The sequence below is a fragment of the Pararge aegeria genome, chromosome 9 (genome assembly GCF_905163445.1).
Source record: "Pararge aegeria chromosome 9, ilParAegt1.1, whole genome shotgun sequence".
Lineage (NCBI taxonomy): Eukaryota > Metazoa > Arthropoda > Insecta > Lepidoptera > Nymphalidae > Pararge > Pararge aegeria.
This window is the reverse complement of record NC_053188.1, coordinates 4,423,212-4,441,340: the sequence shown is the minus strand read 5'-3', so window position 1 is coordinate 4,441,340 and position 18,129 is coordinate 4,423,212. Positions and strand designations below refer to the sequence as shown.

Below are 18,129 nucleotides of genomic sequence, written 5' to 3'. Positions count from 1 at the left end.
TATTATAAAGTCATGGATTTAATTACTTCGTCAGGCTAATATTGATAGGCGCACGCACCAGATCTTTATCTAAAATAATATAGAATTTAAAAAGATACATAGTTGTTTAGTTTTTTTTTTGTTTGAACACGTTTAAGCCAGCTTTTAAATAACTTAAAAAAAGTGGACTTTATTAACCGACTTCAAAAAGGAGTTTATCAACTCGGATGTTTATACATTTGTATATCTAAGTTTTTCTCGGACTTTTGCATTGCTCGGACATATTATAAAATAATGAATGAATAATAATAAAAAAGTACACTTTTATTGCAACATCAAACAAAATTACAGAAAAATAACTAAAAACACACATTCCAAGAAACTAATACATACCAATAGCCCAGTGGGTAGGAGCTTGACACTACTTTCGGGGGTCAGTTCGAATCCCAGCACGCACCTATAACTTTTTTAATTTATTTGCGTTTTAAGTTATTAAAATATCACTTGCTTCAACTATGAAGGAAAACATCGAGAGGAAACCTGCCTGAGAGTTGTACATAATGTTCTCTAATGTGTGGAGTCCAACAAGCCGCACTGGTGTATCCGCGTGGTGAACTACGGCCTAAACCCCTTCTCATTGTGGGAGGAGACCCGTGCCCTGTAGTGGGCCGGTAATGGGTTGATATGATGATGATGATGATGATAAGCGAATTTGCAAAAATATATATGCATAAACCCACTTTAAAAAAAAACCAATACAAATTGGGATCATTAGTTTGATGGTAGGACTATGGAGGTTCTCTTTTCGGACGCTTTTTAAGTTTCTTAGTTACCTCAGATAACCGTCATATATAAGCGTTTTAATAACTAAATTAGATTTCCAATCACAAAAAATAACTGAAGAATATTTACCATTGCATCTATATACAATAGGTTTTGTGTTATATATTTCTTGAAGATGAATATATTATTGCCTTACGTAATAAATCAAAACCGTATTGTTTTTATTGTTTTTATGCGTTATAGATTAGCGCATGATCCCAATCTCACGTGATGGAAAGTTCAGATGTGGTCTAAGATGGGACGCGCTTTATGCTGCCTATTTACTGTTGATTTAAAGATACCCACGTTTTAAGAGTTACGAAACAGAATTCGGGAGGGCGTTCCAATATCGATTTTAAAAAAGGAAGACGTAAATCCCTTTGTGCCAGTTATTGGAATATTGACAACATGAACTCGCTCGGTGTCCAGCGGTGCAATGGTAAAATGGTGAAGAGGGGACGAGATCGAACAGCTCTTGAGCCGACCCCCGACAAAAGAGCAGATAAAATGCCGACAAACTACCAGCTACCTTATTTCGATGATCCAGACTTTGGAGTTTCGCCAAAAGTGAATCGTCGCATATAAGCCTCCTTCCACTACTTTATAAGTACACCTGATATCCCTGGGTTAAAGGGAAGCTGAGGCCTATTACCTAGAAGTTAATAATATGGACAAAATATTATGATTACTTCTCTTTTTTATCGCATTACCCGCTCGGTAAATGCCCCCGGGAAATTACATTTATATAATAATGTAATACAAAATTAATATAATAATTACGGAGCCGGGCCATTGTTGTCCAACAAAACATTATCCTAAATATAGAACTTTATCTCACACCCAAAAATTAAAATGAGGTCATCTTTATTATCCTTGCTCTTTAATCTCACTACTGGGTCTTTTATTGTGTTGGGAGGTTTTTTATTTTGGAAGTGAAAACTTCTTTATCCACGTTGAGCGATTTATGAGAGGTTTTTTTAAACTTTTGAAGTGGAAACCTTTTTAACAGGGTTGAGCGATTTATGGTAGGAAAAAAGCTTATGGACTCGCATCATGCCGACCACCCATTATGTTAAGGCTTATGGGGCTAGATAATTGCAATGTTTGTATTTTCAAACAAAACTGCGGATTCATCTCGATGGTTGAGATCAAATATCGTCGCCTACCACGATTCAAATTATAGATTCCTTCAATAGAAATAGGTATTCCAGGGAAATAGTAAAATACGCAGTGAGATTAAATTTCATTCTGTTTACCAAGAACTGGTTATAATAGGAGAGTTCACACTTGTGCGGTTTAATAATGGTTACACATCATTCAGAAATATTCGTTGCCGAGATGAATATAAATAAAATAGAACGGCAAATGCGAGTCTTATTCTCGCAGCGACGTTTCTATATCTACCTTCTATTTACTACCGTAATTTAATGGTAATTTGATTTTGAACAAGCAAGTTGAATTTATTTTACAAAACGCAATGCAGATCTATCTTTTCATTACATTCGATTTTTCTTTTTTTAAACCGACTAAAGAAAATCCTTATGTACTTTTTGTGGTGTGCAATAAAAGTATATTCATTTATTCAAAATTTAAAAAATATAGTAATTACGAGAAATTTTTAAGAGGTTGTTCCGTGAATCGATATTTTTAGCTACTTCCTGGAAGTACCTACTTTTTATCTACTCTCATAGCGTAAAATTCGAATTGTAAACTTCAAAAAGGTAAGGACATAGGTACTTTTGGAACACAATATGAAAATTTTAAAAATTGTTTCGAAAAAATTTTAATAAAATCAAACAATCTTAAAGGTGGTAAAAAGGGGATGAAAGTTTTTGTTGATTTCTTTTATTATTAGGTCTGTAATTTCGAAAATAGGTTTCTTGTAAAGCATAGATATATCAGTTATTTTTTTTTTAACAAATCTACCTACAAGGCTATAATTTCAGGAACTCTACGCGGACGACTCCTCGGGCATTTGCGTAAATCACTCTAAGGTGCACACTATTTCTTAAAGCTCTACCTTCATAAATCAGATGTAATAGTGTGTACTTGATAGTATGCATTTCTGTCTGTTTGTGATCTGATAATCATGGAACTGATTTTGAGGTTCGTAGGCAGTCCCGGGATTTATTTATATTTTAGGACAAATCAAAATTCACGGACAATGTTGCGGGCAACAGCAACCGTTATTATTCTAAAAGGACTCAGACAGTTATATTATAAAGTATTATATTATTATAAATTACTTTATAATATAACTGTAATATAATTGAGGACTTAACAATTATTCATTAAAGTCAACATCTCCTGAAGATGCTCCGGGTTCGGAGCGAAACGTGCGTTGAGGTTACATTACCGAAGATCTGTTTGGTGTGGAGTATAAGGATTGAAGCAATTATAAATTACACCATACAGATTCTCCTGCTGTTTGCGGAGCATAGCAAATTAAGCTTAATTTTCATAATATATTACGGACTTCCGTAAAATATCGCCTGCTTCTATCCAATATATATAAAGTAACTAGCTGTCCCGGCGAATTTCGTACCGCGGTCATTCTTTTTTTATGAATGTTACATTTTAATACTTATTATCCTATTCTGGTCTAAGAGGAATCAACAAAATCAAAAATCATAAAAATTGGCCCAGCCGTTCACACAACTTTCTTTTGTACATATAGATTCTTTCTATCTATCCATCTAGTATAAGCAAGAGTGCGGGAAATGAAAAATACTTTGTATTCTTTGACTAGGTACCAAGCGATCGTGAGACCAATGCGGCCGAGGATGTCGAAGACGTGTTCTCTAATCATGATCGCCGGGATTTGGGTGAGCGGGATGCTTCTAGCCGTGCCCTGTTTACTATACTCTACAACTAAGGAATACCGGTAAGTGTATAAGACTATGCTGTCTCGTTTAGGTACATCGTCTATGAAATCATCATCATCTTTTTTAGACTTTCATGTATTGCTGAACAAAAGGGCTCGATTTCCCGGCAAGAAAATAATCTCCAGAATACAAGCTATCTGTGTTAAATTTCATCAAAATCCGTATTTAGGTTTATATTTTAAAATACGTGCTTAAGGAATATAAAAGTTAAATTTAACTATAATCGAACAGCTTCAATTGAGAAAGAATTGGAATAGAATGATGTATTATGAGGTGGTATCTTTAAGATAAGATTATCTTTCGAACGGAGGGAGCGACAGTGTGAATCGCCAAGGAACTCAAACCGCTCTTTAAGATAAGGAGGAGTAGTTGAATTTAATATAACACAGTACAAGAAAGAAAGAATATGAGTTTTCCTACGAAGGCGAATTGGAAGCCAGTCGAGTTCGCCGCGAAATTCTGAAATATGATCATATTTGCGAAGTCCAAATATGAACCGTATACAGAGATTTTGAATGCGCTCAAGCTTATTTAATTGCTCCAGACTTACGTCAAGATAGCAAGTATCAGCATAATCAAGTATTGGTAAGACGAGAGATTTCGCGAGCGCAATTTTAGTTAGCCAGTTAATGTTAGTTGGCCAGTGAGCTTACAATAGGTAATATATTAAATCAATAGAGTTGGCAATAGATGGCGTTACGTTTAAAACTAAAAATATTTTCGTTAAAACGCAAGGCACTGCGGGACGGACGTTAGACTATATTTAGAAAAAAATATAGCTTACATAATTAGTTTTAACTGCAGACGAAATAATTTGGTTGGCGCCATCAACCAACCTTGGTCGAATGAGGGACGGTGCTATAATCACCATTATCAAATATCAGCTTGTGTCTATCCACTGCCACCGGTCTCCTTTAGGCTCCACCCACAAGGTCAATAATATAGACAATATATTATTGACTATTATTAAAAACTATTTTGGTGAGATTATGTATACATTTTTGTACTCAGTGGCTGCCCGCATACAATGAATATTATTAATTATTAAATAACTAGCTGTTGCCCGCGACTTCGTCTGCGTTTGATTTTGTTTTTTGATGTGGAATTAAATTTAGTTGTAGTTCTAAAAAAATTTAAAGTTCTCAGTATCGCTAAGCCTTGAATGAGGGGTTTGCTGCTGTCCCCTGAAGAGTTCTGTCCTCTATCTCTAACCACATTCCGATTAACAGAAAGTTTGGGCAAAATTAAACACATATACAACCTACCTCTATAGTACAAAAATAATTATTTAAATCGGTTATAATTTGTCGGAGTTATGGTGTAAAATCGTCTAACACTTTCATTACCTCTCCCAAAGGAACCGAGCTTAATGTTGGGATAAAAAGTATCCTATATTACTTCTAATACTTCCAAAAATATGTGTACAAAGTTTCATGAGGATCGGTTAAGTAGTTTTTGCGTGAAAGCGTAACAAACAAACTTACATTGCCATTGCCAACATACCTACTTGAAGTTATCAATACGCGTCACACACTATGTCTATTATTGACAGGATGCAGATTGGTACAATATTCTGCATATTGTCAATAAACAATATTACCTGTGTGCGGGCCATAATGGAGCATTTAAGTATTGTCAAAAAATATTGACTGTATATTTATAATTGTATATTTTCAATAATATTGACTGTGTTTGGGCAACCTTAGATTACAAAAGCGTATGCCTGGTACCACCGAAATAGAGTTTTGTTTTAGTAATTTATCACTAATGTATCTACAGAAAATCCAGTACGATTTATCACTGGGAATTGATTAATTTAATTCATTGATTTATTATGTTACTTTCGCTGGTAATCAAACTCAGGACTTCAAAACAGTACTTTGAACATATCAACCACTGAACAAACGAGGCAGTTAGTAGTAGTATGTAATTAATTGCTTACCTACAAGATAGAATTTTCCTATGAAACGTCTAAGCAATTATCTTAGGACGTCTTCCAGTCTAGCGAACACAGATTAAAATCATTTATACACATATTTTCCTTTGTTAACTTAGTGACAGTATATTATTAATATGATAATATTTACAAAGTTGAATTCATGCGGTTTTAACGGCACGTTAAAATAGATCCACGTTTATTTTTTGAATGAAGAATATATTTATCCCATATGCATAACAAAATGATATAATATTTTCGAGTACCAGACGTCGTTTTTAATACATTCATAAGGTATTATGAATGCCAATCAGTGGCGTGTACCGGGTCTATGGTCAGGGTATGCATAAGGCAGGAACATGGAAAGATTCCATTCAAATACGAGTTGTATTAAATAATTTGGGTAGGCAGTGCTTTTTCGCATGTATGAAGTGCACGCCACTAATGCCAATAGAGTATTAAGAGAAACCTGATTGCAATCAAATAATGCCCTTTTAGCTCGCGATCCCACATAATACCTATTTGATTAGTATTACTCATTTATTTCAATTAATTAAAAATACCATTATATGCACTTTCGAATATATTTTTTAGTTTCAATTTGTCAGTGCTCAATGACGTGATCAATAAATTAATTAAACGGTTGAATGCAAACTCTTTGGTTAAATGTACGGCTTGGATACAAAAGGTAAAGTAAAAAGCACTAGTGTGAAAAAACTAACTTTCCGCATGATAACACAGATACGACAAGTACCAGTTTCTGAGCATTGCATTCTACGTTGGCAGGCTAAATTTTATTTCAACATGTTTTGTTTGTTATACAGATCGAAAGGGACTTTAAAAACTGCATGCCTGCTGTCGTGGCCCGATGGTTTACCTGACGTCTCTTACATGGATTTTGTGTAAGTAATTATTATTATTTTTACATCAATCAAGATATTAACCTATTGCCAGCCCCCTAGAGGGCATGTCTCCTTTCACAATGAGAAGGGTTTTATCATACAAGAAATATTACACTTAACTAATCTTAAACTGGTAGGTAGGGAGGTACATCCATAGTGGCGTGCATAGAGGGTATGCACAAGGTAATGCAATGTATGCATAAAAATAACTGTATGAAACAATTATAATGTGTATAGCTCTCCCACAGGAGTATGGATATGTTATTGTTTAGAAATAAAATGAGAACATTTCTCTGGGGAAACTAAAGAAAAGGTTTATCGGTATTCTACAAGATGTATTTCAGATTATCTTTTCAGAAGGGTATACTTTCTAGAAGCCTCCTTTGCGCAGTGTTTAATACTGCAGTATATTAAGTGGGAGGTCCCCGGTTTTACCTACTACCAGTGGCGTCTATAGAGGGTATGCACTGAGTTTTCAGATGATATAAAATGAAGAAAATCTCCAGTACGAGTTATAAATACTTAAGGGTAGGCTTTTTATAACTCTTTATGTTTTTTATAATTCGTACTTAAAATTTTCTTCATTTTATATCATCTGCATACCCTGTGCATACCATCTATGCACGCCACCGCGTACATCAGGCGGCTATATCGCGAAAACGTAAACTCTACCTGGCACATGAAATGGTAATAATTGCATGATAGGGTAAGGATTTATCTACAGAAAAAGCTTAGAATAAGCAGGGTAAAAAACACAAATATATATATTTTTTTTTATCGTTATAATTGACTGACGAATAATATGTCCCACTTGATGGTATGTGGGACATCATCGCCTATAAAGCATTATAGTTATACTTCGAAGAGCATTTAAGGAACACTTCCTGCAACGTGACGCCCTGCGTACATCAATTTGAGGCGTAGAGGCTAAAACCCGTCAATATACGGGCAACCACGCCTTTTACCGGAACACAGCATTTCAAAAATTGCTTGTAAAAATTGTAATAACCTTGGTGGTAGTGCTTTCCCGGACTAGCTCTGTCGCAAAAAGCTTTACTACTACTACTAAAAGTAAATTGGTAATTGGAAGTCGGTTAACCTGTTACAGGTACCTATGGCACATTAAACCTATATCACTAATAGTTCGAATCGTAATGCTAAAACGCTTTGCATGTTTTTGTCTTTAGAGCAGTAACTAGTCATTTCCAAAGCCTGCAATAAGAATATACAAGAGCAAATTCAAAATTGAAACAGTGGGCATAAAATAACAAAGCAAAACTCGATTTTCGGATAAACACTTGCCGATAACCAACTTAGGGGTTGCTACGGCGTCACCGGGGGAGTGGGGCGTGGGGCACATCTCGGCACACATCTCGGCTCGACGACATCGCTTGATAATCACACTACTTTATATTGTATTTTACACAGTTGGGCAGATTTTCGGCTCACAATATTCATTTTTGTCCAAAAAGCTCCAAAAATTTACTCGCAGAGCATTTTATTGCTTTACCCCTTTTACCGAAGACGATCAGTAGCTGGAGTGGTGGCTTAGCAAGGCTTGGCTGGCTTAGCTTGGCTCAGATTGGCTGCTTTAATTGGCACGCTATGATTGGCTGAGTTGATGTCATGTAACAAAATTGATTTCCAAATTTTTCCTGCCGGTGAACGAATCCGGGACCTCCCACTTTTAAGACCACAGCGCTCATCACTGCGCCATGAAGGTCATCAAATTTTATAGTGTAAGTACAATAAATTATGTATCCATAAAATAAACATCACTGTTCGGTCTGATATAAAGTAATTAATGGCCGACTAATATTGCCCAAGTGATTTTTTAAACAAACGAGGCCGGTAATTGGTTTTTCTGCCTAGATGTAGGTCCTTTTTCCAATTTACGAGAAAACGATTAAACATATAAACTTTACTTGCGATGAATTAATTACCTTTCCACACTTAACTAATTTTCTCTTGCGCCAATGTAGTATCACGCTCGGCCTTGTTCTTTTTTTTAAAGTTGGAAAATGAATTAGGCTTTGGTATGATTTTTGTTGGATACCGAGTGTCTGGGCACAAATCATTTGTGTGTGCATTTTATTAATAATTAAAATCGTTTGATTTTACATTGCGTTTACTTTTTGATACATATTATATGCGAGGAGATTATAATAGAAGCCGATTCATTTTATACAAAAACATAAAGATAAGTAAAAGAATTAAATTCGCAAACCAAGTTAGGCTGCTTTTAAAAGCCATGTAAAATGGGAGAGCCGACCTTGAAAACACATATGACGGTTAGAGTGACATAGCTAAGTAAAATCACAAGTTTTTTGTAAATAATCAAATGAAAATACATCTTTATACAAAATTCAGGTATTTAATAGTTGCATTCTGAGGTCTAAAGTGTGTGAAAAAAATTTACTGAAATTGCTAAGTTTGATACGCCTGCGTATTTTAGAATGTGAATACTTTCAGGCTGACTTGTGGAACAATCACCCTAACTATGTCCAGCAGCAAATGACCCACGGTTGAAATACCTATGTCAATAGAGAATTGAAAGCCTTTTTTAATATTTAAAAAAAAACGACTTACGCAAAATAATATTAAATAATGAAGCGGTGATAGTACAATGGAAAGGAGCTCGACTCCAAATTCGCGGGCCCGAGTTGAATCCCAGCACGCACCTATAACTTTTCGAAGTTATGTGCGTTTTTTAAGTAACTAAAATATCACTTGCTTCAACGGTGAAGGAAAACATCGTGAGGTAACCGGCATGCCTGAGAGTTCCACATGTTGTTCTCAAAAGTGGTTGGAGTCCACCAATCCGCATTGAGCCAGCGTGGTGGACTACGGCCTTAACTCTTTCTCATTGGGGGAGGAGACCCGTGCTCTTTAGTGGGCCGGCAATAGGTTGATGAGATAACGCGAAATAGTCGTATTAAAATCTGTCAACAAGCTCACCTATATCTTGTTATTTTATCAATCTAAGCTAAGACGGTTTACAGCTAAAGGTTTGACGCAATACAGTAGTTTAAATAAGTAAATTGAATTTTTACAGTAGGTACGTTTACGTGATAGCTCCACTGCTATTCGTTATTAATGCAGCGATAATAATCAGTATGTTGCCTTTCGTCCCAGAATATATACTCCAATCGATCGTCGTTACTAACACTTACTAAAACAACAATATAAGAGTTTAACGCAATACAGTTGTCAATTGACTTTTACACAGTAAGTATGTATGTAGTAGTATGTAGGTAAATGTACACATTTACCTAGCTCCACTGTTATTCGTTATTAATGCAGCGATAATAATCAATATGTTAACTTTAATCCCAGAATATATATATATATATATATACTCTAATCGATCGTCAACTGATCGAAACTGAAGTTATAAGTTTATTTTATAATTATTTCGAATTAAACGTTATAGTAACATTTTTAAGTTGAAGCGCCATTAAATATTTTTCATCCTAGTTTTGGATTAAAAGGCCTGAAATTTCTAACAAGAGCCTACGTAAATAGCTAAAGCAATTCCGCCTGTTTGCTAGTCAGCTTATTCGAAAATTTTTGTCGAGCTTTTATGCCACGAAATTGGACGGATAAATGTGGTGGCACAGGTAAAACTTTGGCCTGAAATACTGCCTCGTCATTTTACTTTACATGTACGGTGAAAATATAACTTTTAAGTTCATTTGCTACGAGATTTTATTACTTTAGCTACTGAGTGAAAGTTAGGCTCCAAGTCCTAAAATATGCTCGCAATTTCGATGCGATTGCGATTTACGCTAAGTTGTTTAATTCAACAATAATATCGTATTCGAAGGCATTTTTTACAGAAATAAATAAAATACTAGCTGGCCCGTGCAACTTCGTCTGCACCAAATCGGTTATTACCGGAAAACACGAATAAAATTATATTTTCTAAAAATTAATCCTAGCTGGATCGATTTATCGCCCCTGAAACCCTCTGTATACTAAATTTCATGAGAATCGTTGGAGCTTATTCCGAGATTCCAATTGACCCTATTTTCATGGGTATCCGACAGGAGCACGCCGTCCGTTAATCCAAATATTTCTCACAAAGACCTCTCTTCTCGAACACCACCACTTATCTCACTTTAGTTTTGTTTAAAGGATCTCATTGAAACTTCTAAGGTATATTATCATATTTTATGGCTTATTTTAAGGCAGCCAGTAAACTCGTATTGCCCGTTACTTTTTCGCAATCGGAAAGCAAGTCTTCCGCAAACGTCTTAAACGTTTGCTTCCGTTAATTTAAGTGACAGCTCTGCGTTCTAGTGTTTTTGAGGCGTATGAGGGCGCCAGTATCTTCGCGAAGAATCGTTCAGTGCTGTTTTAGGTTGGAAATGGGAGAATAGGAACACCGATGAAATTTTAAATTATTATTTAAGATTTAATTATAACTTGGCGCGACCAATATATATACAAGAATTGCTCGTTTTAAGATATATTATTACATAGTCACAAGATTTTTTGAAATTTTCTTGGTACTGGGAATATTTATTTATTTAATTTTCAAGAAACCAATTAAGGGTATAATAAGTTTTATATAACTGCCATACCCCTAGAAGGTTAGCCTGCTACCGAATGCATCATCACTTTTACCAGATGAGATTGCAGTAATGGGCCAACAAAGTGGATTTATTATTGATAGCCTTATAACTGTTCTTGTTCACTTCTGGACTAAAGGCGTCTCGAACCGGTAGGTTCTACGATAATCACCACGGCAGATGAGTTGGCGATCGCAGTAGATGTTTGTAGTAGCACAGACGACGTTCCTGCCCATTCTGTATTAAAATCAAAGTCAAAGTGAAAGTAAAAAATATCTTTATTCAAGTAGGCACTTTTGGTGGCACGTACTTTACATGAGAATTACACGGTGGTGAGATGATGGCGATAACCATAGTCGTAAACTTAAAACTAAAGCTAATAGGGTTTCAAACGCGTCCTGGTCTAAGAAGAAGCGCACAACAAACTTAGCCGGGTGTTTTTTTTTTGCTATTACCATCTCACATGGTCATTTAAAATTATTAGAAGAGCAACTATTATGTTCTCTTTGTCGCCTCGTACGAAACCTGCAGGAAGAAAAAGGTTGGTGACAACTGTATTCTGATCTGCCGTTACCACACAGCACGGTAGTGGAATAATAATAAAGATAAAAAATAAATTATGAAAATTAAGCTTAATTAAATTAAATTAAAATGAAATGAAAATACACTTTATTGTACTAGGTGTACAGAATGAAATGATAAATAATAACATTAAATATAACACACAGGAACAATGGGCGGCCTTATCGCTAAAAAGAGATCTCTGCCCAACCCAACAAAGGAAAGGAAAAAGAACTTAGACTAAAGGTTAGGTTGTAAGTACACAAGAAGAAGTAATATGATAAACACAAATAACAAATATAACAATCCTTTTTAATCATTATTAATTTACAAGCTCTATATCAAACTACATGTAGGGCTGCCTGGAGGCAGAAATTCTTATTTGTAATTAATTTGTAATATTAATATCGAAAGATTTTTTAATTTAGCTTTTAATTATTACCGTATTTTTATTTATTTATAATCAAAATTTCTAAAATACAGTTTAGAAATCCTAATTGGGTCATAGTTATTAATATACAGCTGAGTTTCTTGCCGGCTCTTCTTGGAGGAATCTGCCTTCAGAACCGGGTGGTAGAGTCACTACAAACAGACTGACTTGATGTTTCAAAAGTGCTTATAATCTTGAAATAAATGAATTTTTTTATTTAGAATTTTTGAATAAAGAATTATTATCATTATAATTATTATATCATACAAATAATGGATAAGGCAACACCACAAAGAAAAATGACACAAGGCTTAATATTAAAAACAAAAAAATTTGGGTGGCTTAAAATAAATGCTTTCTAAGAAGTCTCTTGAAAATCGCTAGATACTGCGTACGCCTAATTTGAAAGGAGAGAGAGTTCCTTAGCCCAACAGATACAACCAAAATTATTTAAAGAAGAAAGAAGTACTTAGATAATAGATCTTGGAATTTCACAAAGTAACCCCTGCTTCTATCCAATAGATAAAAAATATAAAGAAAGAAAGAATGATTTTGATACAGTTTTGTATCCTTTGTGCAGGTACCAAGTGTTGTTCTTCGTGGTCACATACGCGGTGCCAATGCTTGGGATGACGTTCTTCTACTCAGCCATGGGGAGAGTGCTATGGGGTTCCCGGTCCATCGGCGAACTGACTCAGAGGCAAGCCGACTCGATACGCTCCAAAAGAAAGGTAAGACTCCCCACTAAGCACATTTTACAACAATCAGGGAAAAAGTAGAATAAAGCCAATTCTTTCATTATCATCATCGTCATGTTAACCAATGGACGTCAACTGAAAGACATAGGTCTTTTGTAGAGAGTTCTAAACACCACGGTCTTGTGCCGCTTGGGTACAGCGGCTTCCTGCGACTCGCTTGATGTATCCGTCCATCTCATGGGGGTCTATCAACGATGCGTTAACCGGTGCGAGGTCGCCATTGTAGCAACTTGGGACCTCAACTTCCATTGGTTCTCTGAGCTATATCCCAAGCCAATTCCTTAGAGTACATTTGATGTTATGTTGGCGATCATTTTAAATATATAAATACAGCTAAGTAGGTACTTAAGTTAGTAACTAAGTTTAATTAGCGACAACCGGAAAAAAAACTGAGTTATTTATTTTATTTTTCGTACACACCACCACACAGAAAATATTTTTAGAATCTACATTTGTATTGTTATAATTATTGTAAAGATCTGCATTAAAATTCAAAGCTAGACATATTGAGTGAATAAAAATTTACCAAATTTTGTTACTTGTAATATAACGATGCAATATTACTTAGGTGTAGATTATACACCATTCACCTTTTTTTTCACATTGACCACAATAAACGCCATTGTAATTCGAAGTGGCAATTCCCGTACAAAAGAAGTTTTCAAAATTTCACCTTTTTTAAACCAGGCATTGAGTAACAAAAAACAATAAAAAAACAGACACACACCGATACTCGCATTATCATACATATATTTAGTATAAAGATCCATCTTCTGGATAGAAACATAATATACTAACTTTGACTAGGTATTCTGTGGCCTAGTTACGACAACGCAAATGAGACAATTTCTCAGGGGTCTGATTCTCTGTGACATTCAAATCCTCTGACTGCGGTAATGTATGCCGTAAACAACTGTTACATAATGCTCTAGTTGCGTTAGTAAATTCCTTGGTCCCAAGTCTGCTACTGCAATGGTGTCTCAGTGGTCGATCACTGACCAAAATTCATTACATCAACCTATTACCGGCCCGCTACAGAGCACGCGTCTCCTCCAAGAATGAGAAAAGGTTCAGGCTATAACCCACAACGCTGGCCCAATGCGTATTGGTGGACTCCACACACCTTTGAGACACAGAGCAGCAGACCATGCTGGTTTCTTCACGAAGTTTTCCTTCACCGTTGAAGCAAGTGATATTTTAGTTACTTAAAACGAACATAACTTAGAAAAGTTAGAGGTGACAAAAATTAGTAATAAAAAAAACATCACAATTTTCAACCGCTAACCCATTGCCAGGGCACAGGTCTGAAAATGTGTACACTTCACACGCCTTTGAAAACATTATAGCAAACACTCAGATATGCAGGTTCACTCACGACATTTTCTTTCGCGGTTAAAGCAAGTGTTATCTAATTGTATAAAACAGCCTTACGCCTAAAATAAAATGTGCGTGCCGGGAATCGAACTGGGTTTCCCCGTGAATTGCCAAGGCCCAGTGGGCAATCACCGCTTATTATATAAACTAAGCGTTTACAAACTATCGCTATTAGTGGTCTGTAATTAATAATTCTAACCAATTTTCAAGTACATAACTTCATAAAAAATATATATAACTACTTATTATATTCATTTATTATTATTAATTTAATCGGTGAAAGCCTAGTGGGTGAGGCTTCGGTTTTCCCTTTCGTGGAGACCGAGTTCGAGCCCCGGAACGTACCACTGACATTTCCGAGCTTTGTGCGTTTTTAATTTATGCAATTTAATTTTATCTTGCGTTTTAAACGGTGAAGGAATACATCGTGAGGAATCCTGCATGCCTGAGAGTTCTGCATAATGTTCTCAAGGGCGTGTGAAGTCTATCAATCCGCACATAGCCAGCGTGGTAGACTACGTATATTATGAAAACTAAGCTTAATTTGCTATACTCCGCGAACAGCAGCAGAATCTGTATGGTGTAATTTATAATCACTTCGATCCGTATACTCCACACCAAACAGATCCTCGGCAATGTACCCTCTATGCAGGGGACTTTACAATGCATAATTGTTAAGAAAAAACAAAAGAGTCTTAACAATTATTCATTACAAAGTCAACATCTCCTGAGGATGTGTGGAGTATACGGATTGAAGTAATTATAAATTCCACCATACAGATTCTGCTGCTATTCGCGGAGTATATCAAATTAAGCTTACTTTTCATAATATACGTAGTCTACCACGCTGGACATGTGCGGATAGATAGACTTCACTAAACCTTGAGAACATTATGCAGAACTCTCAGGCATGCAGGATTCCTCAGCTTAATTTTCATAATATATCATGGATTTCCGCAAAGTATGCCTGCTTCAATAAATATAATATGTCCATTGCATCGATTTCTTTTGTATCATGAAAGTATTTTTCCTATGTATTGTCACGAACCTGTTAAGTATACCTACCTACTAAAGTTTTCTCATAAGCGGAAGAAAGCCAAGTGGCCAGACATTGCAAAGTAAAGACGTATTAACTTACATCCCCTGTTCCGCTTTTTACCTGAAACCCCAGAACTCGAGACGGTGGAATACGAGTAAATCTTATTGAACTTGGAACTGAGTCCTAAAATTTAAATTACTTTTCTTGCCAACAAAATCTGGAAAAAGCTAAGAGAAAGATGCTCAAGAAACTAAAAAAGATTTTTCCTTAAAGTATTGAACAGAACATAAGTGACTGATGAGTTTTTTTACCATCAGATGAAAACGAATAGCGTCCTTGATCTAAAGAACGTAGTTGAGCAGGAACGGCATTCTGAATGCATTAATAGATACGACTCTCCAATTTACAAGTTATATAATTAACTCCATGTAGGGCTGCCTGGGCTGCCACATAAACCCCTTACCGACTCACTACAGAGCACGTGTCTTCTCCCACAATGCGCAGGGGTTAAGGCCACCACGCTGGTCCAGAGCCGATCGGTGGACTCCACGCACCTTTGAGAACATTATGTAGAACTCTCAGGCATGCAGGTTTCCTCACCATGTTTTCCTTCACCGTTAAAACAAGTGATATTTTAATTACTTAAAACGCACATAACTTTCAAAAATTAGAGGTGTGTATGATTCGCGTCCCTCGAATGTGAAGTCGAACTCCTACCCAATGCGCTATCACCGCTTCATTTATAAGTAAGGATAAATATAAAATAACTAACTGTTGCCCGCGACTTCGTCTGCGTTTGATTTAGTTTTTTCATGTGGCATTAAATTTAAAATAAATAATTTAGTATCGCTAAGCCTTAAATGAGGGGTTTGCTGCTGTCCGCTGAGGAGTTCTGTTCTCTATCTTCAACAAGTTTGGGCAAAAATAAACACTTATTGTAACCTCCAAAGTACAAAAATAATTATTGAAATCGGTTATAATTTGTCGGAGTTATGGTGTAAAATCGTTAAGCACCTTCATCTCCTCTCCCAAAGGAACCAAGCTTAATGTTGGGATAAATAGTATCTTATATTACTTCTAACACTTCCAAGAATATGTGTACAAAGTTTCATGAGGATCGGTTAAGTAGTATTTGCGTGAAAGCGTAACAAACAAACTTACATTGACATTTATAATATTACTAGGGGTAGGGATAGGGATAGTAAATGACTTGCCAAAAGTTTCCTCCTCACGAGTCCTTTTAAAAAGAGAAGGCGTCCCGTTTGAAATTTTTTTTTTCCTTAACAACGTGTGGTCTTTGTTCAGGAACATATTGATTATTAGCACCTGGATGTTTATAGTGTACCTATGCTAACGAAGATGAACTCAATAATAATATTGTAATAGAATGGTTAAGTAAACTAATCCCCGATCATCATTAGTAAACTAATTCATACACGTTAACTACAAATTAATTATATCGGAGTCATGTCATATACTAATTATGTGTGTTACATGAGATGATTTAATATATAAATTTATTATAACAACTAGCGGACCCTCGCGACTTCGTCCGCGTATGAGTCAATCGAGAACCTAGAATAGATCTGTTGATAACATCACAATCATCGTAGCTAGAAGAAGAAGAAGAAAAGTCTTTATTGCACATACGAATATAAAACCAGGTTAACAAAAAAGCGACCTTATCGCTTGAAGCTAGCTAGCTAGCTATGTTCCAACTATAATTTTACGTGGTATACTGAGTTAGTAAGTTGTAAATATTTTAGTTGACACATACATATATACATCCATCCATACATCTATCCTCACAAACATTCGCATTTATAATATTAGTACGCATGATTCAATCGTTGTCCCATATGCCTTGATACTTGCTGTTATTTATGAAGAGTTACGTCTTTTACCTCCGACAATATTTATGAAATCTTCATTGAAATTAGACAATACATGTTAACAACCGCTTTCCAGATCGTCCACTGCATCTCTGTTATGTACATGAGGGATATGAGAGTCTTAGGAGTTCGATGTTGGAAGATTGCTTCGGACCGCCTCGGATGGAATCATTTGCTTGACCAAGCCCCGGTTCACCCAGGGCTGTAGAGCTTTGAGGATGACATATCTATAAATTACGGTACTAAAAGGAACTCTTGTGCGCGCTTCGGCAGTACGTATACTAAAATCGGAACGATACAGCGAAGTTTAGCAAGGCCCCTACGCAAGAATGACACGCAACCTAGTGCAGCGTTCTAAATTTTTTTTAACTATCTGTACAGGGCCTAGTGAGTGTGTGTGAGTGTGTGTGTGTGTGTGTGTGTGTCTACGGCCTGCACCCTTCTCTTTCTAGGAGTAGACCCGTGTCCAGTAGAGTACCATTAATGGGTTGTCGGTGATGACTGACAGGAAAAGTTTTAATTGGTACAATTTATACTGTGTAGTTTGCTGTGGTAGACTACTCCGGTGAAGTAAGAGCTGCCTCACGGGTAAATATATTGAAAAAGTAATTTACTGCCGCAATCGTTTCTGGTACGTAACGATAAGCGTGCAATAAATTGTGCTTCAGTGACTCCTTTGAGAGTTTGTACTGGTAGATACGCTTTATTATTAGTAAAAAACTAAAGGTTTCACTCCGAAAGAAATTCCTTAAGCGTTAAGAAATATTATTACTACTATTAAATTATTATTTTAAATGTTTGTTGTGAATGGTAAAATCAGATTATAATATTACGAAAAAGCTATAAGAGAATAAAACGTACTGAGAAAACCTACCTATAATAATAATAAACTTTATTCAGCTTCCACACATAAGTAAACTAATGAAAACTAATTACATTAACACTAATTATACACTATTTTACGAACTAAATGCTAA

At 35.7% G+C, this 18,129-nt stretch overlaps 1 protein-coding gene and 1 non-coding gene across 5 annotated transcripts in view; both read left to right on the top strand.

Moving 5' to 3' along the window:
• Window positions 1-18,129, top strand: part of LOC120626422 (tachykinin-like peptides receptor 86C) — a 73,039-nt gene that overhangs the window by 39,064 nt on the left and 15,846 nt on the right. For all 4 annotated transcript variants that reach the window (XM_039893947.1, XM_039893943.1, XM_039893944.1 and 1 more), the window contains 3 exons: window positions 3,551-3,685; window positions 6,447-6,524; window positions 12,670-12,820. In XM_039893947.1, coding sequence (XP_039749881.1) covers window positions 3,551-3,685; window positions 6,447-6,524; window positions 12,670-12,820 — 364 coding nt within the window. The remainder of the gene's footprint in view (window positions 1-3,550; window positions 3,686-6,446; window positions 6,525-12,669; window positions 12,821-18,129) is intronic.
• LOC120626639 lies at window positions 17,410-17,516 on the top strand. Its single transcript, XR_005658869.1, has one exon. It is a non-coding gene; the product is annotated as a U6 spliceosomal RNA (small nuclear RNA).